This window comes from Leucopleurus acutus, assembly GCF_964270905.1.
Source record: "Leucopleurus acutus genome assembly, chromosome: 11".
In the NCBI taxonomy this organism is placed as follows: domain Eukaryota; kingdom Metazoa; phylum Chordata; class Mammalia; order Artiodactyla; family Delphinidae; genus Leucopleurus; species Leucopleurus acutus.
Genome location: NC_139152.1, coordinates 17,616,570 through 17,644,068, shown reverse-complemented (window position 1 = coordinate 17,644,068; position 27,499 = coordinate 17,616,570). Strand labels below are relative to the sequence as shown.

General features: G+C 38.2%; 1 protein-coding gene across 2 annotated transcripts in view; it reads left to right on the top strand.

The window, feature by feature from the left end:
• Positions 1-27,308, top strand: part of GYS2 (glycogen synthase 2) — a 62,827-nt gene extending 35,519 nt beyond the window's left edge. For both annotated transcript variants that reach the window (XM_082849643.1, XM_082849642.1), the window contains 9 exons: positions 2,688-2,794; positions 3,457-3,516; positions 4,777-4,855; positions 5,610-5,723; positions 14,760-14,886; positions 18,221-18,316; positions 19,216-19,379; positions 20,462-20,542; positions 22,850-27,308. In XM_082849643.1, coding sequence (XP_082705769.1) covers positions 2,688-2,794; positions 3,457-3,516; positions 4,777-4,855; positions 5,610-5,723; positions 14,760-14,886; positions 18,221-18,316; positions 19,216-19,379; positions 20,462-20,542; positions 22,850-23,071 — 1,050 coding nt within the window. In that variant the 3' untranslated portion in view covers positions 23,072-27,308. The remainder of the gene's footprint in view (positions 1-2,687; positions 2,795-3,456; positions 3,517-4,776; positions 4,856-5,609; positions 5,724-14,759; positions 14,887-18,220; positions 18,317-19,215; positions 19,380-20,461; positions 20,543-22,849) is intronic.
• Positions 27,309-27,499: the final 191 nt, after the last annotated feature.

The following is a 27,499-nucleotide window of genomic DNA, read 5'->3' as shown; positions in this document are numbered from 1 at the left end:
ACTTAAAATGACAGCCTTACTCTTAAAGTGACTTTGGTCTTTCAATTAACATATTAGGATTGCCACACTGTTCGCTTGTGTATTTGTCTATGATATCAGGTATATTTTAAAGAGAGCCACAAACTTATCACATATGTGCTATTTTGTTTTCAAGAATCATAGGAGCAAAATCTTATTGGAAATGCTTCTAAAAGAATATTTTTATGTTAATTTTAACTTTTTCCATTTTTATTGAAATATAGTTGATTACCATGTTTCAGTTATACAGCAAAGTGATTCAGTTATACACATATATAAATATATATATTCTTTTTTTTACATTCTCTTCCATTATAGGTTATATATGTGCTATTTTTTTTTTTTTTTTTTTTGCGGTACGCGGGCCTCTCACTGTTGTGGCCTCTCCCGTTGCGGAGCACAGGCTCTGGACGCGCAGGCTCAGCGGCCATGGCTCACGGGCCCAGCCGCTCCGCGGCATGTGGGATCTTCCCGGACCGGGGCACAAACCCATGTCCCCTGCATCGGCAGACGGACTCTCAACCACTGCGCCACCAGGGAAGCCCCTATATGTGCTATTTTTAAGACGACCATATAGCATCCCTTTTCCCACCTGTCCCCAAAGAATTTGTAAACAATTGAAAGATAAATATAGAGAAATCAAGTAAACAGAAAACAAAGAGAACAAAACCTCACCTTTTTTAAAACCAATAAAAACTATAATGGAAGATATGGCTTGGGCGTATGGCATCAATAGGCTTCCTAATATTGGACCTTGGTATTAAACTTCTTGGTATTAGACATCCAATCACAGGCAGCTCTGGCCATTGCCATCCTCCCCAACCAGAGCATGTCTTCAGAAGAACATGTGCAACATGGCTGACAGCCAAGCAGTTTTCCTCTGTAGAACGGGGAAGACACTTACAAAATCTATTCCTATCCCAACTCACTTGCCATGCCTCTTCCTTGAGATTGAAAGTCTTGAACTGTGAAACTGGGAGAGGTCCCACCACAAAGAAACATGAAGGAGGGAAAGGAGGTTCCCATCCCAGCAAGGTGGAATCATTTTTTGCTCAGGAGGATGGGACTTTATAGGTTCCAAATTAATCCAGCAATAAAATCTGTGCAAATAGAAGTACCATGTCATAGCTACTGATGAAAGCTATTGGCTTATATTCAAATCCCATCACATAAAAATATAGAATAAGTAACAGGAAAATAGGGGAGACTAGTGTAGAATTCCAATCTTATTGAGATACTGAGACAACCTAAACTTTCCTGAGCTCTGTACTGCTCTCCAGTTCAGTTTTTATTTCTTGGACATAGATTTAACCTTGCCTTAGAGCAGACATTGTACCAAGTATGCTAAAAGATTTACTAAAACCACATTAATAAAAACCCAAGCCTGTAAAATAGGATTGAAGGTCAGAAAGATTATTCAAGAATAAACTGCAATAATCTTATTTCACAGTATTTCCTGATACGTATCTATTCAACGAGCTTTACAGATGGACTCACAGCTATATCAAATATGTATTGTGCTTAGAGACATTATTAATCAACTTATCCATACCTTTATTAATTATTCACTTTATTCTTAGATGTCAAGAAAAAGCCAGTTTCTCTTTTTCTAGACATCAAAGACAATTACAGTCTTTGGAGAAATTAAAAGAAGGCATTTTCTTTCCATATAGTACATTTATTCTTTAATGGCACATTGGCTACTTGTGGGATGTTTCCTATTCTATGGCTCCTGTAAATGTTCAAATAGGATATCAGGTCCTAGAGGACAGAGACCACAGATTAGATGGTGAAGTGGCCCACATTCAGGAGTGAGTCATTTCAGAATACAAAAGCATTCATCTGTTCACAGTTTTAAGTCTATGCTTTCATTCCCACAGCTGTTTGGCATGTCATTTCCTTCTGAGAAATTCCAGGTCAATGGTATTTATTGGAATAGGAAAAGTAAGCAGATTGTGAGTCAAAACAACACCGGTTGACCCCCAGTTTTGCCAATAACCTCTGATAGGAGCTCAGACAAAATTTTGAAACTCTTGTGCCTCTCTTTTGAAATTAATGAGGAGAGTGATAGCTATTGTGCAGGTATTACCAGGTTTGGGTTAAGTTATGCATTTAAAGCACACAACACAGTGCCCGCCACACCAAAAGTTCTGGGCATATGCTCGTTCCCTTACTTTAGGGCTAAAAAAACCAAAATGCAGCATCATGAGAACGAAGACATTTAACAGAAAAATGTAAATAATCTATTTGTGCAAATCCATGTAAATTAGCTATAAGAAATAGAATAAACCCAAACGAGATCCTCATTAACTTTCCAACCTGAAATTTTAAAGAATATTAGCTCACATTTATGTTATTTTTTTAACCACAGAAAAGCACAGTGATATCAATAGCAATTGCTCTATATTTTAGATGATCGATGTCATGAAAATATTCTGTGTGGATTTTTAAATTGTTAATTGACAAATCTTGATTGAATGCCATATTTAAATTAAAATTTCTGAAAAAGCCTCAAGACAGTGGGTGTAATTTTTTTGTCAATCATAAATAAGTATTCTTTTTATCTCAAGATATTCAAAGCACTCTTTTTCACAGTTTAAGGTCCATCTGTCACATGGTTTATTTTATCTTTGATAGTTGATCTGTTGTGTTTTCTAATCCTTCATTAGATGCATAAAAGTGACGTCACCGTGGTGGTGTTTTTCATTATGCCTGCCAAGACAAATAATTTCAACGTGGAAACCCTGAAAGGCCAGGCAGTGCGAAAACAGCTATGGTAACCTCACATCTTGTACATGTTCTCAAGCAATAGACCTAAAGGGATTTTTTTAAGTGCATGATTTCTGATCTATTTCCTTAACCTGTTATTTTTCATTAAGATTATTATAGCACACATACTACTTGGTTCTCTTCTCATTGGGCTACTAAATGTTAGATTATGTCATGCCTATAAAACTGTGTTAATATAGAAACATTGGAATGAGCTACCATGGAAGGATAAGGCCTCTGTAGCTATTTTTAAAGATGGATTGAATTTAAAACAAAATTTTATTATGGAAATGCTAAAACGTATGTCAAAGTAATGAGATTAGTATAATGCTCCCCTACGTGCCCACAGCCCAGATTCAACAATTATCAGCGTATTCCTGATATTACATCGATACCTCTATCCACTCCCCTTCCCTTCCCCCCACCCTCTCCTGATTATCATCAAGCAAAAAAATGTTACATTCTCTGCACTGGTCAGGGTGTTCAGCTGCCTCAGCTCTGGAGGTTTTAACTCAGGCTAAACTGGCCAATAGGAAAAGAACAGAAGAGGTGATACAAAAGGGACCTGTAATTTCAAAGTCTGCACTGACAGAACAACAGCACTGTCACGGCAAAGAAAGACTTAAAATGGTGACATTGTTTAAGTTGTGAATCTTTCTGCTCATACAGGGACACTGCACATTCTGTGAAGGAAAAGTTTGGAAAGAAACTGTATGATGCATTATTAAGGTAGGTGCTTGGAACACTGAACACTTCAAACGTTTAGGGCTTCACTATTCACACTTAACCATTTAGACATTGTATTTATTTTGTTCCAACTATAAAGGAATTAATAGCCTTTGAAGATGTTTTACATCATGTGAGCAGATTTTGTTTCATCCTTCATCTGATAAATATTTGTAAACAGTTTGCACAAATGAGAACATATTTATATATACAGATAGGTTCTAGTTCAATGGAAATCTGGTTAAGGGTTAATATGTCAGTCTGAAGCTGAGGGAGATTTCATGAGGGTTTTTAAAATTATTTATTTATTTATGTTTGGCTGCATTGGGTCTTCATTGCTGAGTCAGGGCTTTCTCTAGTTGCAGCGAGTGAGGACTACTCTTCTTTGTGGTGCACGGGTTTCTCATTGCGGTGGCTTCTCTTGTTGCAGAGCACGGGCTCTAAGCGCGTGGGCTCAGTAGTTGTGGCTCGCGGGCTCTAGAGCACAGGCTCAGTAGTTGTGGCACACGAACTTAGTTGCTCCTTGGTATGTGGGATCTTCCCGGACCAGGGCTAGAACCTGTGTCCCCTGCATTTGCAGGCAGATTCTTAAACACAGAGCCACCAGGGAAGTCCTTCATGAGATTTTAAGTCAAAATATATACTGACTTCATGTATATTAAATATATATTTACTTATATATTAGATTAACATATATTTATTAATTAACATATTAATTAATGTTAACTAACACATTTACTTAATAAGTAATATATAGTATTTAAATAAATAATAAATACAATATATAAAATGTATAAGTAAAATAAAATCTAAATAAAAAATAAAATTAAAATGTATTATAAAATAATAATATGTACAAAATATATGGATTTTGTTACAATATGAAGAGAAAGCTGTGTTGTCTCCTGATGCATGGTGGCAGGTGTGCATCATTTCTTGTTACTGGTAAAAATATCAACTTATAGGTGGACAAGTTATGGCCACTGTAGAACACAGTACTTAAGGGTGGGCAAAATACAATGAGAATGTCCTCCTGATCATCAACATGAATGCTTTAAAAATTAATTTCAATTTTCTTTTATGCTAGCAAAGGTGTTCTTTTATCAAACTTCCTCAAACTTTAGGAATTTATGAGCTTCATCAGGAACATTTGTTTACTTAACATTTCTTCTTAAATTGCTTGAAATGGTGTCTAACACATAGGAAGCACTCAATTAGTGCCAGCTGTTTTCATTTTTATTATTAAAACTGTTTTCCCCACAGAGGAGAAATTCCTGACATGAACAATATTTTGGATCGAGACGATCTGACAATTATGAAAAGAGCCATCTTTTCAACTCAGGTAATAAAGGAAAAAGTGCCCATCACTTCCCATAGTTGTTAAAGTCCATTTAGATCAATATCTTAATGCATTGGAGTGGGCTGATATGGGAAATTTTTAAACCTGAGAGCTAGAAAAGTCATTCTTAGGTATTTACCTAAATGACACCTTTGTAAGTTCTCTTTCTTCAGTGTATTTTCAGTGCTCCTTCAAAAAAATCTCATGGAACTTGTCTTTGTATCTATTTAAAAAATTCATTTGGAACCAATATGTCCAATTGAAAAACGATGTATATTGCAATGACACCAAAAATACCTCCTAAAGTTTTCAAAAAGCATAGAATTCGGAGTCACTATAGAGAAAAGGTGAATGTTTCTCAGTCGAGTGGAATTATTATTAAAAAGGAAAGATAAATGTGTTAGGCTTGCACGGGAATCTTGTCAATAACAGCAAGGCATCAGAGGACAGCCTCCTAGTGGGAACCAGCAGAGTAGCTCATCTGGAGTCAAGCTTCCAGGACACTTACTCCAATGAAGTCCCAGGAGCGCTCAAGCATTCTAGGCTTTTCATAGAGTGGCTGCAGGTGAAAAACACAAGTACCATGTGTTCACAGTATGGGAAGGAAGTTCTTTACCCTGTTATCCTCCCCTTAGTGGCATCTCAGACCAGAAGGCATAAAGGTTGGATATCATGTCGCCAATGACTTATTGTTGAAATTAGTCACACTTGTTAATTCTTTTCACAAACTGACATTTTCTTCTCTCTGTTCCTTCAGCGGCAATCTTTGCCCCCAGTGACGACTCACAACATGATTGATGACTCCACCGATCCCATCCTCAGCACCATTAGAAGGATCGGGCTTTTCAACAGCCGTACAGACAGAGTCAAGGTACAACTAATTGTTTACGTGGAGCACTTCAAAATCATACAGAATAGATTTTTGAGAATTTATTAGAAGCATCCCCTTTTGGTTGTAACGTCTATCAGAAATATTGTAAATATTATTTTGTTTCCTGTCTTGAGCAATTAATGAATGACTATTTTGGTATCATTCTTAAAAAATGAAGACTATTTATGGCTTTGAGTTGTAATTTAGCTTTCATTTTCATTGTACAATACTGTCAGTAAGCATCAGGAAATGGCCTCATTTTTAATGAAACACATATAGTCTAAGAATTGCTTTAATTAATGAATCTCTGAGATTAACATGAACTGTCTTTGTTTCTTCTTGATAAAGTTCAACTTAAAAGCAGAGTTATGAGGAGCTTCCAGTTTCAGAGAATGTGGCTAATGATGGTTTTATGCAGTTTTCTACTGACCGATGCATTCTTTTGACTCTTGGGTTTCTATGATGACGAGGGACAGGGTTAGGTACATGAATAAGACTTGGTTTCTGCCACCATGGAGCTTAATCTCTGTGACGTTTACTGAGGGCGTGTCATGTTCTAGGCATGGTGCTAGACATGGGAGACATGGGTGAACGTGGCAATAGATAATTGCTTATCCTTACTCACTTCCATTCACCAGCATTCAAGATCAAGTTGTCACAAGTTTTACCGATCTTTTCAAAGGGAAAGGTCTCACTGTCCCTTCTTTCTTTCACCTTTAGCAGATCATATGAGTGCCTTCATACTGGCCTCGAATATAGATTTTGACCCATTCTTACTTCTTTTCCTTCAGATTCTAAGGGTTTTTCTGGGACCTTATTTCCTCCCACATTCTGAGAAAATGTGCCCTGTTTACCCTTCTTCATACTGTAGGCTTACTAGCTCCTTCCCTTGCTGTCTACAAATATTTCTTAAATTTTTCCACATGAAAAAACAAACTTTGCCTTAACCCTGTCTCCTCTTGATGTTTCTATATGTTTTTCTACTCTTCTCTGCAAAGTTTCCTGGGAAAATATAGTCTATTCTTAAATGTATTTCTCATCCTGCACTCACTTGTTAATGTAGGTATAAGTGGATATAATGGAGACAAATTAAGAACCTGCTGCAACAGTACAGGTGAGGGATGCTGAGGGCCTCTTCCAAAGGCCTTATCAGAAGTGCTGGAGAGAATGGAATGATGGGAGAAATGGTTGCCTGCAGAACGGACTATACTTAAGTGACCAGTGGACACTGAGAGTGAGAAAGAGGGAGAAGGCAGGGCTTCAGTATGTAACCCATACTTTCTAAAAACTAAGGAAAGCCTTCAAAAGAAGTTGGTTTGAGGGTCATGTCACGAATGGAGTTCAGTTTTTGATAGATTGAGTTATGTGTGAGATATTCAAGTTGAGATGCTTAATATGTACTTAGAAATCATAGGTCTGGGGTTTATAAGGACAGTTGTGAGGGGAGCTATTGGCGTGTGGGCAGTAGTGGAGACCAAGGAATGATGACCCTGCCATGCTAGAAGACCAGGTGGAATGAATGAAGAAAAGTGTTGACCCAAGGGAACCTCAAGAGTTAAGAGGGGGGACTTCCCTGGTAGCGCAGTGGTTAAGAATCCACCTGCCAATGCAGGGGACACGAGTTCGATCCCACGTGCTGCGGGGCAACCAAGCCCGTGTGCCACAACCACTGAGCCTGCTCTCTAGAGCCCGCGAGCCACAACTACTGAGCCCGCGAGCCACAACTACTGAAGCCCGTGCGCCTAGGGCCTGTGTTCCGCAACAAGAGAAGCCACCGCAATAAGAAGCCCACGCACCACAACGAAGAGTAGCCCCCGCTCGCTGCAACTAGAGAAAGTCCGTGTGCAGCAATGAAGACCCAACACAGCCAAAAATAAACAAAATTAAAAATTAAAGAAAAAAGAGTTAAGAGGGGATTAAAAAATGAAAGTTCAGGAAAAGAAAGGGAAATAAATACAGATTGATGTTTAAAAAAGTGTGATAACAGTGAGGCAATTTCCTAGGAATGGACGAGTAACTTATTTCCTAAACATATTAAACACTTTCATACTTCTGTGTACTTGCTGATATTACTTTCTCCTGAAATAACCTTGTCTCTGTTATTTTAACAATTCTTTTGGGATCCAACCTAAAAGTCATCTCTTCCTTACACTTTTCCTCAATATACATTTGTCTACTCCAGACAGAACAATTGTTGCCTTACCTGTATTCTCAAGACACTTTCTATCTTCTGCAATTATAGGAATTACCACATTGAATTCTATATATTTTAATTTATGTGTCCCTTTCACCAGAGACTGTGGGTTCTTCGAGGCAGTGATCATGTCTCACCTATTTTCTAAGATTTTTTCCTCTGAGAAGCAGACACGGAGACAGGAGTAGATATGAAAACACTTATTGGCAGAAATGCTTGTGAAGGGTAAAGAGGTTGAAAGCAAGAATGGGCAGGGAGGTGCAGCCAGACAAAAGGAAGAGAGAGCAAAAAGGAAGGATGAGATGGGAAGAGCCTTAGATTGCAGCCCAGTTTTTAAAAAGTCTCAGCCTTATTATCTTTTTTTTTTTTTGGCAGAAAGAAAAGTCAACTGTAATTAACAAAACACTAGAATTCATAAAAATTAGCAACTACACAAAAACTGTACGCACATAACCACACTATATATAGTGACTCATAAAGGGGAAAAGCAATGGTCCAAAACCACCTAATATGGCTTGTCAGTTAATGGAAGGAAACACACACACACACACACACACACACACACCCCACACGTGCGTGCTTATGCACCCACAAAAACAGTTTTCAACAGTACACTCAAACTAGAGCTAACACAATTTCAGAATTATTATACAGTGCTTCCTTTCTTTTTTTTTAAGATTTTTTTTTGCTGTGGGTCATTTTTAGAGTCTTTATTGAATTTGTTACAATATTGCTTCTGCTTTTTATGTTTTGGTTTTTTGGCTGTGAGGCATGTAGGATCGTAGCTCCCCAACCAGGGATTGAACCCGCACCGCCTGCATTGGAAAGCGAAGTCTTAACCACTGGACCGCCAGGGAAGTCCCTACAGTGCTTCCTTTCTTAATACTAAAGATTCTTATTTGTGTGTGTGTGTGTTTTGGTTTACTGTTGACTTATTTTAAGTATCTTAGTGTTCTTACATACATTTTCCTTTATTGAACAACCTTTTCTTTGTGTTTCATCTTCATGTGTCCTTTCTACCTACCAGAAGTTTCAGGTTGGCAGGCAGATGGGTGCCTTACTCTGTGAACAATTCAGTGCAACGGTTTTAATAGGGATTTCCATTAATAGGGATAGGCATTCCCCAAGTGAAAGTTGCCCATTAAAGGAATCGCCCAGTGGGCAGAAATGGGTTGGCGCTAGTACCCATCCCGGCTGGTCTTACAGGCTAGGAGCAGCCACTGTGATGGAGGCACAGGTGAGGCCCTTAGGGCCGTCAGTCAAGATCCCCAGGCCAGGATCTCTTGAAGGAAATCCAAGTGGCAAGTTCAGAGCTGCCACACACATCTATAAAGGTATGTGAAGTCCTTTACGACTGTACTCATACTGCCTGGTTTTAAGTCTCTGCCACTTATTCAATGTGTAAGTTTACTTAATCTACCTGTACCTCAGCCTTCTCTGTAAAGTGGTGATCATATAGCCCCACTCATAGAATTGTTGGGAGGATTAAATAAACCATAGGTACCATGTTTAACACAGTCCTTGGCACAGAGTAAATGCATAATAAATGTTAGCTTTTATTAGTACTAGTCCAGTCCCTGGCACATCGTACTCCATATATTTTTAGAAGTGTGAACGGAGTTTGATTAGAGTAGAAGACAGAGGATTGATTTTTACCTGCAGGGTTTGATAAAATGTTTTATAAAAGAGATGATATGTCAGCTACATCTTGATAGATGAGCACAAGTTCATCAGCAAATAACAGAGGGGTGGGCTCATCAGGCCAAAGAAGTAGATGAAAAGGCACAGAAATATAAAGAAGTCCATGACTTACGTAGAGTGAATGGAGAAAAAAGTTGGTCTCATACAAATTGTGTTTATGCAGTTAAACTCATGAACATTTTCAGATATTCACTGATTAATATCATAAAGCAAACACACACAAAAGAAATAAAAGAATAGCCCCTTTCTAACAATATACACTCAAAAGCACTGAGATAGACTTTGGTCGATTCAGAATTAGGTATTTCATTTTATCAATAGCATCCTTTAAAAGCTTGACAGTAATTCATGGCCTGTCTTAATATAAGTACCTATTTGATCATCTGCATATTTATAGATGGCTACAGAGTGGTTCTTAACTCTCCGACTGGATTGACAAGTGTTTTATGTGAATGTGACCATTTGATTCAGATTTAAACTTGAATTTATCATCCATCCTGCCTCAGTTGCAAGGTATAGTGAGAAAAGTCCAGACGGCAGATTTCAGGTCTGGACCCTGTGCTGCCGTGCTGTGAAAGTAAACTAACTTCCTGGGACCTTACTTCCCTCCCAGGATAAATACAGTCCGACAAGTTTTTGTTTATTTGTTTTATCCCCACTGATCCAGGTACTGCTGTGAACCAGGTGCTCTGCTGGGGGGCTTTGCATACAGGATCTCATTTAATCCTCCCTGGGCTGACCTCTGGCATCCTTTCCTCTGCCCTGAGCTTCTGCCATTGGCTGTTCTAGGACCCAGGGCAGCTGTTTTCTTATTTTACTCGTGCTGTCATTCTCTTTGGCTGGGAACAAAACGAAGGAGCCATGATGTTTTCATGTTCCAAAATGGGCTTTGGAGAGTACAAATTTTCCTAAGTTTGGAAATGCCAAAGTAGGCACAATGTCTTTTAAATCCCCCTTTGCTGATATATTTACCAACAGAGTACAATGGGCTTCTGACTTGATGGTTGCCCAGACTCCGTCAACTGTCTATGTCTTTGGTCTCTTTTCCTAGTGCAATATTTTATATGTAATAGGAATTAAAATTATGTTTTGTGGAGGAAAATATTTTATCCATTTTTGCTTTGCCAATTTGTGATTCTTGTGCTTGAATAAACCATCATTTGTAGGTACTGGTTTTGGACATTTTTACCATTTTATTCCTTCTTGAGTTTAACATGTCTGCTATTTATGGATCTGCTGAGATATAACCAATGCTTCTAAAGTCTTAGCTTCCTCATTTCTAAAATTAGGACAATGAGAATGTCTACAGTCCCCATCACACAATGTTGCTAAGATTAAATCAGGTAATATTCATGAAAGTGACTTATATAAAGTATTAGACAACTGTTGTTGTCTAATACTTCTGTTGTTGTTGTTAAAAAAAAAGTTTCTTTTTCCTCTTCCTTTTCCTCTCCCTGTTTCTCTTTCTCCTTCCCAAACAGTTCAGTTCTAAAGCCATTAGGTGGGTCAGCACAAGGTAGGCGTCTACACTGGAAGGGGGGGCATGCTGGGGTAGTCCATAGAAAGGAGTCAGAGCCCAGGCAAGGTGGGGAAGGTCCACGCACTGGGGAGAGACACTCACAGCAGGTGTCAGAGCCAGAGTGGAGTGGGAGAGAGGCTGTGGAGAGACTAGTTAAGGAGGGGGATTGTCTGAGTCTGTTCCAGCTGCTGTAGCAAAATACCACAGACTGGTTGTCTTCTAAACAACAGACATTTATTTCTCACAGTTCTAGGGGCTGGGAAGTCCAAGATCAAGTTGCCAGCCTGGTCATGCTCTGGTGAGGGCCCTCTTCCTGGTTCATAGATGGCAGCTTCTCACTATGTCCTCACATGGTTGAAGGGGCCAGAGAATTTCCTGGAGCCTCTTTCATAAGAGCACTAATCCCATTCATGAGGTCTCCATCCTCATGACCTAAGTACCTCTTGAAGGCCCCACCTCTAAATACCATCCGTCTTTGGGGGTTTATGATTTCAGTATATGAACTTTGGAGGGAACACAACATTCAGATCATATCAGGGATTGACCCAATAAGTATGAAAGATAATGAAACTAAGTATAGATGTGTGTGTGTGTGTGTGTGTGTGTGTGTGTTGTATATTGTGTCTCTCTGACTGCTGAGAGGGTCTGTAACACCCCAATAACAATGAGCACATCTAACACCCAGGTCTTTATATCATTCTACACTAAAAGGAACCAGGACTCACTGAAGAAATTGTTACTTCTAGGACTGTGGCAAGAAAAGTAAAAGATGAGTCTAGAACTTCTTCTTGTGTCAAAAAAGCAAAGAAATGCTCAAAGAATGATGGAGATCTGTCAAAAGTTTACAGAAACCAGTTTGAAGGGGCTCCCACTGGCCAAATTAGGCACAATTTAAGTATCAAAATAAATAAAGATAGCAATGAATTAGAATCCGAATAACACAAGGAACCATGAATCTAATACAAGTTTATTGAGGAATGGGGTATTTATATAGTTTCAAAATAACTCCCCCCCAAATACTTACTAATAACAAAGGAGAAACAGAAGAAGATTTTACAGTGGAGAAGCCAAAAAGACATGACTTTAATCAAGAGATCAAAGTAAACATCAGAAGTAATGAATAAAGTGTAAATCCCTTGCCACCTGATGCAATGCAGTGAGAAGAACAGAGTATCACCTCTGTGCTATATCTACCAAAGATGCATAACTTACTCTAACCATGAGGAAGCATAGGACAAGCCCAAACTGAAGATCAAATTTCAAAATAACTAGACTGTAGTCTTCAAAAGTGCTAAGGTCATGAAAGCCCAAGAAAGTCCTCAAACTCTTCCAAACTAAAGGAGACGAGAGAAAAGTGACAACTAAATGTGACATGTGACTGTGAACTGGGTTGTTTGGTTTAAAGGACAGTATTTGAACCACTGGAGAAAGTTGAATGGGATTTAAGGATTAGATGGTAGTGATGTATCAATGTTAATTTTCTGATTTTGATGCTTATAGTGTGGTTATGTAAGAGACTGTTCTTTTTTTAATTGAAGTATAGTTAATTTACAATGTTGTGTTAGTTTCATCTGTATAGCAAAGTGATTCAGTTTATATATATATATATATATATATATATATATATATATGTATGTATGTATATTCTTTTTGGATTCTTTTCCATTATAGGTTATTACGAGATATTGAGTCTAGTTCCCTGTGCTATACAGTAGGTCCTTGTTGTTTATCTATTTTCTATATAGTAGTGTGTATATGTTAATCCAAAACTCCTAATTTATCTTTCTTCCCCCCACCACCATCTCCTTTAGTAACCATAAATTTGCTTTCTATGTCTATGAGTCTATTTCTATTTTGTATATAAGGTCATTTGTATCATTTTTTTAGATTCCACACATAAGTGATATCATGTTTGTCTTTATCTAACTTACTTCACTTAATACGATAATCTCTAGGTCCACTCATGTTGCTGCAAATGGCATTATTTCATTCTTTTTTTATGGCTGAGTAATATTCCATTATATGTGAGTATGTATGTACCTATATATTAATATATATATGGTATATATATATATATCTCTTCTTTATCCATTCACCTGTTGATGGACATTTAGGTTGCTTCCATGTCTTGTCTATTGTAAATAGTGCTGCTATGAACATTGGGGTGCTTTTCAAATTATCTTTTCAAATTAGAGTTTTCTCCAGATATATGCCCAGGAGTGGAATTGCATGATCATATAGTAACTCTATTTTTAGTTTTTTAAGGGAGAATGTTCTTGTTTGTAGAAAATACATGTTAAGTATTTGTGGATGATGGGCATCCAGTCAGCAATTTATACACAAATGGTTCTTGAAAAAATATTAATTCTCTTTACACTGTACTTGCAACTTTTCTGTAAATTTGGGATTTTTTCAAATTATATATAGATATATATATATACATATATACATGTATTTATATATAATTATATATAATTCATATAAAATTAAATTTTAATAGAATTTTAAAAATATATAATTTATACATAAACATATATATAATTCTCCTATTTCCCCATTTTATGAAAGTTCTCACCAAACCAGTTTTCTGTTATCTGTCAGCCTCCCCCCCATAGCTAAGTAAGTTATTAAAAATAATTTCTAATAAATTTTTAAAATCAGATTTTAAAGTACTGGGCTAATAATATAATTTATACATTATAATTATATTATAATTTATAATTAATAATTTTAACAAATAGGAGATATAGAACTCATTCATCTAGGTGACCAGTTAAGTAGCTATTCTATTCACAACTTTCCAAGTATAGCTGGCTGTATCTGGGCTCCACCTTTGCAGAAAATTACAGGCTGTGCATTCCAAGAAAGGACTCATACCAGTGCACGAGAGCCAATTGCTGAATTTTCAGAAATGCTGTAGGCCAGTTTTAAACACAACCAGTGTGTAAAATTAAATTACATAAACTTAAAAAAAATCAATTATGCTAAAAAGAAAGGTAATGCTCAAAACTCACTGCATCCTAGTTGTTTACTGCATTTTCCTATTACCTATGCTCTTGAGGTTATTTATGACTATTGTACTCACATGGTGGAAATATTCTATAAGGAGGTACTGCTGCTCTTCCCATCTCCAGTTCAGTGACATCACATTGGTAGCTTGCAATTTGCCCTTAGTTGCATTTCACTTGGCTAACTTATGCCTGGGGCATATAAGGGTAGCTCCCCTTTTTCCTGCTCAAGGTGGGAGTAAATTGAGAAACAAGACAAGGGCCAGCAGTCAGAGAACCAAGTAAAATCTTTGTTGTCAGTAAAGTCTGGGTTGGAGGAGTTTAGCATGAGAACAAAAATGGATACAATAACTCCCTATCCTCTGATCTAGGCCTGGGAACCTGAGGGAAAGTTAGTACTCAGAATAGATATTTACAGAGAATGGAGAGAGGAGAAAAAAACACCTGGACGTTTTCCTTTTTCTTTTTTCTTATCTCTCTCTTTCTTTCCCCAGAATCTAGAACACAAGGATTCTACAGTATTGAAATATTGAAATAACAAAACTGTAGGAGATTTTTTGCTTCAATTTCTTCTTTCTTTTCTCTTTTTTCTCATTAGAATTTTTCTTTTTCAGGTGATTTTGCACCCAGAGTTCCTATCCTCCACCAGCCCCTTGTTACCCATGGATTATGAAGAGTTTGTCCGAGGTTGTCATCTCGGAGTATTTCCATCATACTATGAACCCTGGGGTTATACTCCAGGTATGTGACATGTATAGATTGTGAAGTGTTTTAGATTTTATTAGTATATTATTTTATGCACCTGTATGTAATATTCGATATGTCATTTCTAAATGATATGTCATTTAAAACTACAAAACAAAAACCTTAGTAGAAAATGGTTGTATCTATCCCAGGGGTCCATTTTATGTTTTGTAGCTCCTGACCTAAGAGCAAGGACATAATACATAATCTTTTATGTAAGTATAGGAGGTTGTGGTTGGGCATATTTTAGGGGGTATCTGAATTGTTGCCTCATTGCATTTCAAAGAAAAAGAATGTTTTATAAAGATTATATCTTCACCAGTCCTACCCATTAGTATGAAGGTGAAATTAACTGCAAGGAGGTTAATATGAGAAACAATTTTTTTTTCTAAAATTGTTCTAAAATTTATTTCAGAATTCTTTTTTAAGTGAAAGGATATATGTATCTTTTAATTAGATAACACATTCATATAGTTTTAGACACAAATAGTATAGAGATGAAGAGTGAGAAGTCATCTTCACACCCCTGTCTTTCAAAAATGAGGTACTTTTAACATAGAATGCTGGTTCAGTGGTAGGTATTATGCCCAATGACATAGCTCAATTCAGACCCTCCACCTGCCCCGCTTTCTGTTCGGATGGTGGATTCTCAGATCCACTATCTATTTTTCTTTTCTGGTCCCTACTAGCATGGTTGCCATTAGCCTCAAGAGCCATCAACTTGTATTTGTACTGAGATGCCTAATTAGAAAAGAAACAAGTACTTTAAATGTATGCCAATGCAAAGAAGACACCGATGGCTTTTCCATCTTCTTGGTAAACAGCGATTTTCCTCCTAGTATAGATATAATTCCATTTATAACTGTTAAAGAAAAGGCTCAGAAAACATATTTATTTATAATGAATACATTTTGCCTTCTGCATCTCAATGTCATTATAGGCCAAGTAAAGGGCAGCGGCAGTCAGGGTTAGAGAGGTCATAGACTGAATTATGAAGAAGATATTTTTCTAATCTTTACATGTTGATCCCAGAATTTTAGTGTGGAATTTAAAATTCTGTATAAATAGGATACTATAATCTTTAATAGGAGTGACATGAAGGCTCTTCATATTTTGACATAGGTCCTATTCTATTGTTCTAGGCTCCACCAAGAATAATTTGCCAGCAGCTGTAAAACCATTAGAACTTTTGGGGGAAGATTGAAAAAGAATTATCCATTCTTGAAGCATGACAGAGAAAAGTTATTGATCTAACTCCTCCAGCTACCTCTCTTGTAGTTCTAAAAATTGTTCTCGGCACAAATTCCACTTTTGTGAAGGCAGTGTCTTCTTTTTTTTAATTTTTTTTATTTTATAATTGTTTTTATTTTTCTAATGAAATGTTTCACTTAGTATGAAAGTGTGCATATATATATAGATGTATATATCAGTATATATGTTTTTTTTAACATCTTTATTGGGGTATAATTGCTTTACAATGGTGTGTTAGTTTCTGCTTTATAACAAAGTGAATCAGTTATACATATACATATGTTCCCATATCTCTTCCCTCTTGCGTCTCCCTCAAGGCAGTGTCTTCTTACCTATGAAATGCCCGCATAGTTATCTTAAATTGCTTACAATAGAGTATCTATCTTTTGAGATACACGAAAACAATTCACTTGATGAACTTAAAACTTTGTTATAGGCCCTTATCCCTATTATTTCTAGGAAGTAACATAATTTACGATTGGAAATATTGAGAGCAAAGAAGTACAAGACCAAAGCATGAGTGACCAAGGGAATGTGGGAAGTCGTTTATGTTAAAAGAGAATGTATCTAACTTACAGCAGTCTTTCTGCCAGAATATCATTTTATAGGACAAAGTTAAACTTAACATGAAACGACAGAGGAAATATATTTAGTGTGTTAAGATAAAGGCCAGCAAATGTGTTGTGAAAAATAAGTAGATGGAAAAAAGGATGTGAGAAATATATACCCTATAGTGAATGAGTCATTCTCTGTTTTAAATTAACCAAAGGGGAATTCCCTGGTTGTCCAGTGGTTAGGGCTCCATGCTCTCACTGCCGAGGGCCCGGGTTTGATCCCTGGTTGGGGAACTAAAATCCCACAAGCCTCATGGTGTGGCCAAAATAAATAAATAAATAATAAATTAACCAAAAGAAGTTGGTCCTCCTTATTTATAGAAACAACAAAACCTCTGGTGGTATACATTTGGCATTAGCATATTAGATACGTCTCTAACTTTTTTTACATAATTGTTTTATGCTGTACTAACTCTCACTCCAGAAAGTGTTAAAATCTGTGTTTCGTGTTTTGAGAAAACCCAGTGAAGATAAACGCTGACTTCATTAAATTCACTCAGTGAACATATACTGAGCTTACATGGGTCCCTGGCATTTTATTATATGGGTGTCAATGAGTATTTAATAGAAATAAGGATCTGTGAATTTCCATAGAATTGTAGGCAAAATTTTTCTGGGGAGGAGTTCCAGAGTTTTCATCTGATTCTCAAATGGGTCAATAATCCCTGTCCCACCTTCCTCTCCTCTACCGTCTTCCCCCAAATTCGGAAACCACTGTTCTCTAGAGCTAAACTAAGAGGCAATACTTGCAGAACAGGAGTACCTGGGTCATGAGGAAATCTCTTTTTATCCACCCATCCCCACTAGCCAACCAAGAGAAATTCCATAATAAAATATAAATTTCATGTTAACAATTTCATGTTAACATCCTTCAGTGTGTTAACATGTCTTAAGACACATCTGATATTGTCTAAAAAAAGGGTTTTGACTAAAAGGTGGTAGAGGATTGAAAGAAACCATGGGCTGGCTGAGCACTCGAGAAAGTGGAAGGGGTTGGTGGCAAGAGAGGTGAAAATGTTGGAGGAGCTGGTTCTTTCCAAAACATATTTACTTACCCCGTAAACTTGCCAAATACTTAGTGACACAAGCTTAGAACAGAGCAAAAAACAAAGCCAGCTGGAATGAGAGAGGCAGTGTAGGGTAGCAGTTCTGAGCAAGGGCTCTGGAGCTGGGCACCTGGCTTCAAATCCCAGCTCTATCACGTTGCCTGGCTTGGTGAAGTTGAGGAAGCTATTTAATCTCTCTGTGCCTCAATGTCTTCGTGTGTAAGATGGGGATAACGGTAGCCTCACTTCATAGGGTGGTTGAGAAGATTAAATTAGTTCATGCATGTAAGGAGCTTAGTACCGTGCCTGGCATAAAATAAATGTTGCTATTTAGGTGGACTGGGGCTTTTCCTTCTCTGCGTGTGTAAGAGGATGTTGTTGCTGGTTTGAAGCCAAGCCTTTGTCTATTTCCCCTGGCAGCCGAATGCACTGTGATGGGTATCCCCAGTGTGACCACCAACCTCTCTGGCTTTGGCTGTTTCATGGAGGAGCACGTGGCTGATCCCACTGCATATGGTGAGGATGTTCATCATGAACCCAACTGGGGGAGAAGGGACCTCTAACCAAACAAAGCACGGGGTCTTTATAGAGCCCGACTCTAACGCTATCTTGAGGATTAAACTTTTTATACTTCTTGTTTAATTAAAAGTAGATTTCATTATATGGTCCATAGAAAAGATTAGAATGATATTAATATTGAACATATTACTCAAACGACAAGCTACAAAAGGAGTGCTAAACTTGGACAAACATTGCCTTTTCACCTTTTTATTTTTCTGAACTGATTCGGTCCTCTATTACCTAGAAGTGACAAGCACAATAACCATGGTTTTAGAGTACATGTATCGATCAGCATAATTATTTTATAAGTTCCATGCCAAGTTATCAAAATTCACATATAAGATGGCAGATGGTATCACCGTCTATATGTCCAGGCTGCCTAGCAGCAAGAAAAGTTAGAATGGGCTGGGTGCTCTGCCTGGACGTTGCTGATTCTCTGGTCTTTTAGAATTGCATTGTCACTGTTGTCTTTCCTTGGCTGACAGCTCTGGTCCTCACCCGTGGCTGCACGGTGGGGACACTGGGGAACCTAAAAAGCACTGAGACCCAGGTCTCACCCTGGGGATTCTGGTCAGTGAGCAGCGCCAAGGATGATCACTGATCCGAGGTATCCCTGTACTGCCAGATCTTCTTTAGCAAGATGTGTTTTGTTGGCTGTGTGTTGGTGACAATTTTGAGTCATTGGAAGGAAATCACAGGAGAAATACAGTCTCAGAAGGGAAAAGATAAAGCAGAGGCAGTAGGGGAGTCAGGGAGTGGATAATCACGCAGTTCGCGATAGACCCTGAGGAACAGTGGAAGTGCTTTAAGGTTAGCCTTATCTTGACTTGCGTTCTGGCTTTTGTGTGCCTCAGGTATTTACATCGTTGACAGGCGATTCCGCTCACTGGATGATTCTTGCAATCAGCTGACTCAGTTTCTCTATGGATTTTGCAAACAGTCACGCCGCCAGAGAATTATTCAGAGGAACCGAACCGAGAGGCTTTCAGACCTTCTGGATTGGAGATACTTAGGCAGAGTAAGCAAGTTTATGATAACACACAGAGGACCCCTTTAAAAATCCCACTGGACGATAAAAGAATTGATTCGAGGTGTAATCTGCAAGGTCAAGTCTGTATCATCGTTAAGATCTCAGTGATGTTTTCACCTACTTAATATGAATACCTTTGAGCTTCATGTGAATTCGCAAAGTCCCAACCCCAATTTTTCATATTTAGTTTGAGACCAGAACAGCCAGTCTAGCAGCATCTAGCCATGATCTTACTAATTATTCTATCACCTAGGCTTAACTTGATGCTTTACGGGTTTCATGAAGATGAGGAAATCAAGAGAAAAGTCCCTAGTTTGTTTCACTCTAAGAGATAATATGATCACATTCCTCAACTACAGTGGGGAGTGGAAATAATCTTGTTTCTCAAAATGACAGGTACAGGAAATACCTCCTTTCAATCCTGCCATTAGTTTATAAATACTCAGACGTTCATATGTCTTAGCAGTGGATGATTTAATAAAAACTAAATTGACTTTGCCTTCACATAATGTATCTGCTTAGATACTGCTCAACTCTGGCTGACAAATGACAGACACGGCCATCAGCTGAGTATCTACACACACTAATGCCAGGAGTCACGCTCATTTCCACCCAGGAAGATTAATTTTGCTGTCTTCATTTTATAATGAAAGCAGGATGATAAGCCCCTTAGAAGCTATGTTTCTTACGTAAGGTCGGAAGCAGGATTTAAAGCCAGTGTGTCTGATTATTCAGGCCCCGTCTTTTTCTCCGTGCCACACTGCTTCTCTATAGAGTAAAACCAGTGTTTTCAGTCGCCTTAGTGCTCAATTCAGAGTTCAGTAAAGCCAGTATGTCCTTCCCCTCCAATTTTTGATAGTATTTCTTTGCTTATTCCCTGAAAAATGATAAAGCTATAAACTGTCATATTTTTTTTCTGATTCTTAAATTTAGGATGAATAAAATCTGCCATTTTAAAAAATACATATTTATAAGTAGGAGAAAAAGATTTTATATAACAACTTGGTTATTGAGATATAAATATATAAATATACATCTTTTTTAACCCATGGGTTGGTTTTCTATCATAGTATTACCAGCATGCCAGACACCTGACATTAAGCAGAGCTTTTCCAGATAAATTCCACACGGAAACCACATCACCACCAATGGTAAATATTTTATGTATTGTTTATTTGTTTTGAAAGCTAAATGTCTTACATATGGTAAGTCCTAACAATACCTTTTATTTTGAAGTAGATAATTCACAAACTATTGTACTTTTTCATAGTGTTGCTACAAAGCAAATAGAGAAACTGACAAATCAGACCAGCTCTAAGCCCTCAGTTCAGAGTTAGCTTATATACACAGGCTGAGCAGTCAGCCAATTCATGTCACTGGAGAAGCACTTTCATGTGAAACCTCTCCTTGCCTGAGTGCCTGAAACCTCTGTTAGACATCCATTCTTTTGAGGGTTGTCAAAAAATAAACTGGCCTGCTCTCATTGGAAGTGAATTTGCTATCCAAGGAGATGTTGAAATGTAGGGTGACGACTTGGCAAGGGTAATAGTGAATTCGAACACCACAGGAGAAATTGGACTAGATGAACATTTATGCATGGAAATTCAGCAGTGCCCACCAGGGAGTCTTCCTCTAATATTCCCTTAGACATTTATATTCTTGAGGCTAGAGCAGATTACTTGTCGTCACATTCACTTAGAAGGAAACACAGCTTGAAGTAGGGCAGTATCAGGCATTTCTCTTCAGTGGAATTAGTCCTTACAGGAGTCTACACAGCGGTCCAAGAGCTAAACTTCTCTGTTCCCGACTCACCAGGTGAAAACTTAGGTGTAAAAGATGAAACCCATATCATTGACTATGAGATCCATTTTAGCTTAGCAGTTCCACACCCCACAGGACCCAACATCTCATGTAAATCCTCACAGATAAGCTTCTATGGTCTCCACAAGGAATGTGAGCAATTACAAGAGTCATCAAACTCAAGGATTTCCAAATACTAGAGACCTTCATCAAGTATTTATAGATCCTCCAAAAGCAGATGTAATTTTCCAATCAGGAGTCACTTTCACTATAAACAGTTTTGCCTAATACCTTATATTCCACCTCTATTTGGTGTCTGGGGACCAGATCTAGAAGGTTAACCCAAGGGAAAATTTGCTCACAGAGAAAGTGAAAGAGTTTTGTAAATCCCTCAGTATACAAATTCCACTTCCCATGTCCATGATTCTAACAGAGTGACTTGCTTAGCTTATTTAGAGGTGTTCACTGCTCTTGATGATAATTCAGCTATATTCATTCATTTATTCAACTAATTCAAATAATAAGTATTGAGCTCCTATGCTCCCTAAGTGTAGGACTCAGCTCTTTTTTTTTTTTTTTTTTTGGTATTGCTTTCAGGTAAAGTATCTGAGCCTTGAAATGAGTGTATGTGTATGACATAATAATGTCTAAAAATAGTTGAAATCCAGAGCGATAAGTGCTGTAACAATTTTACACATTTGTCTTCCTGATTGATGAAGCATCTGCACTCCTAGAGAGCAGGGATATTTTTCATCTTTGTTTCCTCCTGCCCCATAGGTGGTGCTTAGTATGTGTTTATCAAATGAGTTATCTCAGAGCATCTTAGGTAGAAGGGCAATTGATTAAAACCTAGTGATGTTTGCTCATTAGCTGAAATAAAAGGAATGGGTGGAATTTTAAGGTCAGTGAAGTGGCCTGACTTCCAGGAACCTTTCTAGTGGGTGTTGTCCATGGAATATCCAGGCTGCTCATGTTCTGGAATTGGATTGAGCAAATCTGAAGGATGACATAGACACTGATAATCTCAACAGTGTATCATGGCAGTTGATATTAAAGGCTCTGGGACGATCACAGCCCTGGAACCACTCTTTGCTCTACCACTTACATGCCGTATGAACTTGGGCAAATCATTGGCCTCTTGGACCCTCAATTTTCTTCTGTCAGAGGAAAGAACAAATTGGTCAGAGATTAAATAAGATCACATGGGGCTTCCCTGGTGGCGCAGTGGTTGAGAGTCCGCCTGCCGATGCAGGGGACACGGGTTCGTGCCCCCGTCCGGGAGGATCCCACATGCCGCCGAGCGGCTAGTCCCGTGAGCCATGGCTGCTGAGCCTGCGCGTCCGGAGCCTGTGCTCTGCAACAGGAGAGGCCACAACAGTGAGAGGCCCGCGTACCGCAAAAAATAAAAAAATAAATAATAAGGTCATATGTATATAGCCCCTGGCACATTTCAGTGCTTGATAAAAGAAAGCTATTTATTTAAGGAGTCTCTCTTGAGCGTGGTTGGACCAGAATCAAAATAAATCAAAGTTAATAGCCCCTGAACAGACCAAAAAATCCTACTGTGTTTTTTATTAAATGCACATGCCAAGTGTGTACATCATTGAAAAATCAAAAAGCCATTCTAATGTTTTGTGTCTTATTTTTGTCTTTGGCAGACAGAAGGGTTTAAATATCCCAGGCCTTCCTCAGTACCACCTTCTCCTTCAGGATCTCAGGTCTCTAGTCCTCAGAGCAGCGATGTGGAGGATGAGAATGAGGATGAAAGATACGATGAGGAAGAGGAGGCTGAAAGGGATCGGTTAAATATCAAGTCGCCATTGTCTCTGAATCACGTTCCTCGCGGGAAGAAGAAGCTGCACGGTGAATACAAGAACTGAATTCCACTCTGGTCGAACAGGCTAATTCAGTGAGAACATAGTAAGAATGATTATTGAAAGAAATGAAAATGTCACACGGTTCATTCTCTTCTTCTCAGCATAACAATGGGATTTATTCTCTGCCTAAAAAGTGGAGGAGATTAAGTGAATGGCAATTTTGTAATTTATAATTAAATCCAACTCCTTTTACCCCTGTCAGTTCAGGCTCTAGGAAGAGTGTTAATTAAAGGAGGAAGACTGGAAGTGTTTTTTAAATGGTTATTTTAAGCAATAAGAATTTTCATTTCCTAATGCTGATTTTTTAGTTATCATCACCATAATCCTTGGCTTAGTGTTTTGTTTGTTTGTTTGTTTGTTTTTTGCGGTACGCGGGCCTTTCACTGTTGTGGCCTCTCCCGTTGCGGAGCACAGGCTCCAGACGCGCAGGCTCAGCGGCCATGGCTCACAGGCCCAGCCGCTCCGCGGCATGTGGGATCTTCCCTGACAGCGGCACGAACCCGCATCCTATGCATCGGCAGGCGGACTCTCAACCACTGCGCCACCAGGGAAGCCCTTGGCTTAGTGTTTATACAGCTTCTATACCTGCTAAACCAATCTGCCATTTCCCCCACAGAGGATCCTGATCGTAGCTATGAATGTGGTCTACCTTTATATTTCAAGTAATTTGGTCTTTAGTGATTATTTTTATTTTTCACATGAGGCAGGACCATGAATTTATACCTAGCTTTGCAGACAATCAAACTCCATAGGACAGTAGCTACCCTAAATCCAGATGTTGATACATATTAATGCATATGTGCAAGGTCACTTCTCAAGTTAATGATCAGGAGATGTTACCATTGTACTGTACCATCTGACCGTAACACTTTTTTCCTGTTGTTTAAAAGGAAAGCCTTTTTGAAAACTTGGTCAGTCTTCCATAGGTGATAAATTGTTAAATCCATATGAATAAATATATCAGTATTTAAAGATTTAACTGCATTGATAATGTTTAAAATTCTTTTAGACATTTAAATAAGATAATATGTGCAAAAACACCTACTATAAAATAGTGCCTTATGAAGGATAACATTTAAAACTATCTTTTAAAAAAAGTAGCCAAAAGAAAATAGAGAGTCTACTTAATTATAATAAGGACAATGTCTCTGAGACATTGTTGAATGAGAGTAGTTAAACATATTAATGCTTTAAATGTAGTTAAACATAAATCAGCAAAAAACAAAACAAAACAAAACCCAAACCCCACATTCACTCATGGATTGTTTTTTCCACAACTGAATGTTGTTACATTTAGATCACAGTGAATACCTTGGTTGGCCCAGGTCTGTAGGGGCTTTAAAAAAATTTAGGTCTTCTCAGTGCTGGGTTGTTGATGGCAATAAGGGAAGAGAAACAATGACAGTGTGTCAGATGGTGCAGGACCAGTGGAAAACTGCACTCCAGCCCTGTCACCCCGTTGTTAGGGGAGAGTAGAAGAATGGCAGATACAAGCAACAACTCAGGTCAAAATGGAAGATCGTTGCAAACTCCCCTAATTTAGAGGTTTGTAAGGAAGGAAAATAAATTACCTAAAGCCTAATCCTTAAAAAATGCCCAATGGATACCAATTAACCCAACTCTCCAAGCTCTGCAGAGGAGATCAGAAAAAAATATGAACTAGATTTGTATTACAATCCAAATACTCATTTGCTGAAGTGCCAGAAAGATCTCATGATAAAATGGGTTTCACTTTTGCAATAACCATGAAAATAGATCTCTAATAAAGTGGTGCAATGTGTGTATTCAGGTGATACTCTTGATTGGTAACTGGTTGATCCACGGCTACTGAAAGCATGAGCTATACAGAAGCTATAACTTCTTAATAAAACTTTAAAGTTCAAGTTTTTTTGTTTTGTTTTTGTTTTTGCGGTACGTGGGCCTCTCACCGCTGTGGCCTCTCCTGTTGCGGAGCAACAGGCTCCGGACGCGCAGGCCCAGCGGCCATGGCTCACGGGCACAGCCGCTCCGCGGCATGTGGTATCCTCCCGGGCCGGGGCACGAACCCGTGTCCCCTGCATCGGCAGGCGGACTCTCAACCACTGCGCCACCAGGGAAGCCCAAGTTTTTTTTTTTTTTAAATGAAAGAATAGTTCTTTGATTAGAAATGAGTACAAATGGTATAGGACACATGGAAATGACTGATTTGCAAACACCTGGCTTCGAGTGGCATGTGTAAGAATCAGTTTCTACCCTGCACTTGGTCCTCTATTCAGACAGCTGCTGCCACCTGACTCCAACCCGTTGCTCCAGTCACTTAGTTGTCCTTTCCCCAAGACTGACAAAGCCTGGTGTCTAGTTGCTCTTCCCCCAATATTGACAAAGCTCGGTGAGGAACAACCAATAGGATTGTTAGGTGACTGTGTGTCTAGCACAGCACCTTATACACAGTAGTTGCATAAACGAATGGTCTTACTGGGAGAAACATAGATACAAAAAATTGATGCTCTTAAAGTATGTATAAAAAAAGAAAAAATAATAAATAATGTATGTATCCATAAATTGGAGGACGGGAAATATGGAAAATTGTGTGTGCCTGACCAGCTGACAGCAAGACATTTTTATGCATTGTACCACCCTTCCTTCCATGGTAAGGGCTAGAGTGAACAGAGCTGGCTTTACATATACAGATGGGAATATAAAATATTACAAGTGCTATACTAGTAGCTTTCCTGGACACAAGGAGGTCTCAGAAGAGGGATTGGTTAAGTGTACTTGAGGAGATTGAAAGCGACTTCCTAGGATGATCCTAAATTTCTGTGAAGTAATGTGGGAGATACAACTGCCCACCTCACATTGTGGTTGTAAGGATAAAATCAAATTAGACGTGAACATTTCCTTAAGGGATTTATAGTCCGGTAGGAGGAGACCAACAGGTTACATTCCCAACTCCTCTTTCTCCTGAGGCCAAGGTAAAATAATGTAACTCAGGGTTGGTAGGATATAGACTTTTATTTCTCATTAGCAGGTAAAGAAGAAATGCTAGTTGGAGGCTGATTTTAACCTGTCACCTTCTCTCCTTGCTTAGGATCACTATGGTGGGGGAGAGGAGTCATCCACTGGGGAAAACCAGGGGAATAGAGAGTAATTGAGAGCCCACCCTGGAGACCACGTAGCCACAGGGGAAGAAGGCTGTAGAGGCAAAGAGGGGAAGAGCAACTGGAACGGGGTGAAAGTGGCTGCAAGTCCTATCTGGAGGTGGGGTATTCTAGTACATGGACATGCACAGGAGGCATATATTTTCCAATTTTAGACAAGCCATACAACGTGAAAAATTTTGAGCACTGATCACTTATTCATTTCAGTTTTGAACAAGATAGAAACAAAGAGAATTGCAAAGACACCCCCGGAGAGATAGAAAGTTACAGCAAACCGGGCATATGCAACTACTGGGTTAATGTGCACATCTGTACGGCAGAACAATGTTCAGGAAATTAAAGTACTTGTAATATTGTAGCTGATATTATAACAGCCGTTGGTCATTTAGACAGCTTTTACAAACCGTTTTAGTGGGAAATACTTGAGATTGTTCTAGTTGTAGAAGAATTACTTTGTAAGATAGACTTTAAATGTATTCTGGGACTAGACATAGTATTTAAGTAGTCCATATGTACAAGTCTATGTCAGGTGAGTACATAATTCTCAATAAACTGGACATATACACTGTCTAGAAAATCCAATTTAAAATCAAACAATAATTAATGACAGGCACCTATTATAATGCCACATAGATTTTTTTTTATTGCTAGCATATTGTTTTTTTGGCAGACATCAAAGTTACATTAACTTGAATACAGTTTCATTATTCAATTATGAAATGAGATACAGACAAATCTTATAAGCAGGGTTTTGATTACTTAACACAGTAAAATTGTAATTCCAAGTTACAGAGACATTCACATAATGATATTCTTTAGCTACTGACTAATAGCTATATACTGATGACAATAAGAATGGACAATACTTTCTACTTGTGACATTTATCAATAACAACTCTCAAGTAATTAAGTAAAAAATAATGAACATGATGGTCGTATTGTAATTCCAAATAAATATACTATATGCTTGCTGTAGGTATGTGTGTATTTTATTTTTCAGATAGTACTGAACCCTAGTTGAGTTAAAAAAATGAATAAATTAGGCATATTACCATGCACTTTGTATCAGGGTGCCTTTATGTTATGCTTTTATGTCAAATAAAGCCTAGAGTTCTAGTCAATTAGAGTAAGTAGTGTTTGAGTCTATTTAGCCATGGAAAATGGGTTACCTCTAAAAAACTGGTTTGTTTCTTTTGTACAAGAGCAGCGTGTGTTTCCATCTGCTTATTTCCCAGTAACTTTTAGATTCTTGTTTCTAAACTGAATTCGGGGAGATCCCCAGAGAGCACAAGGG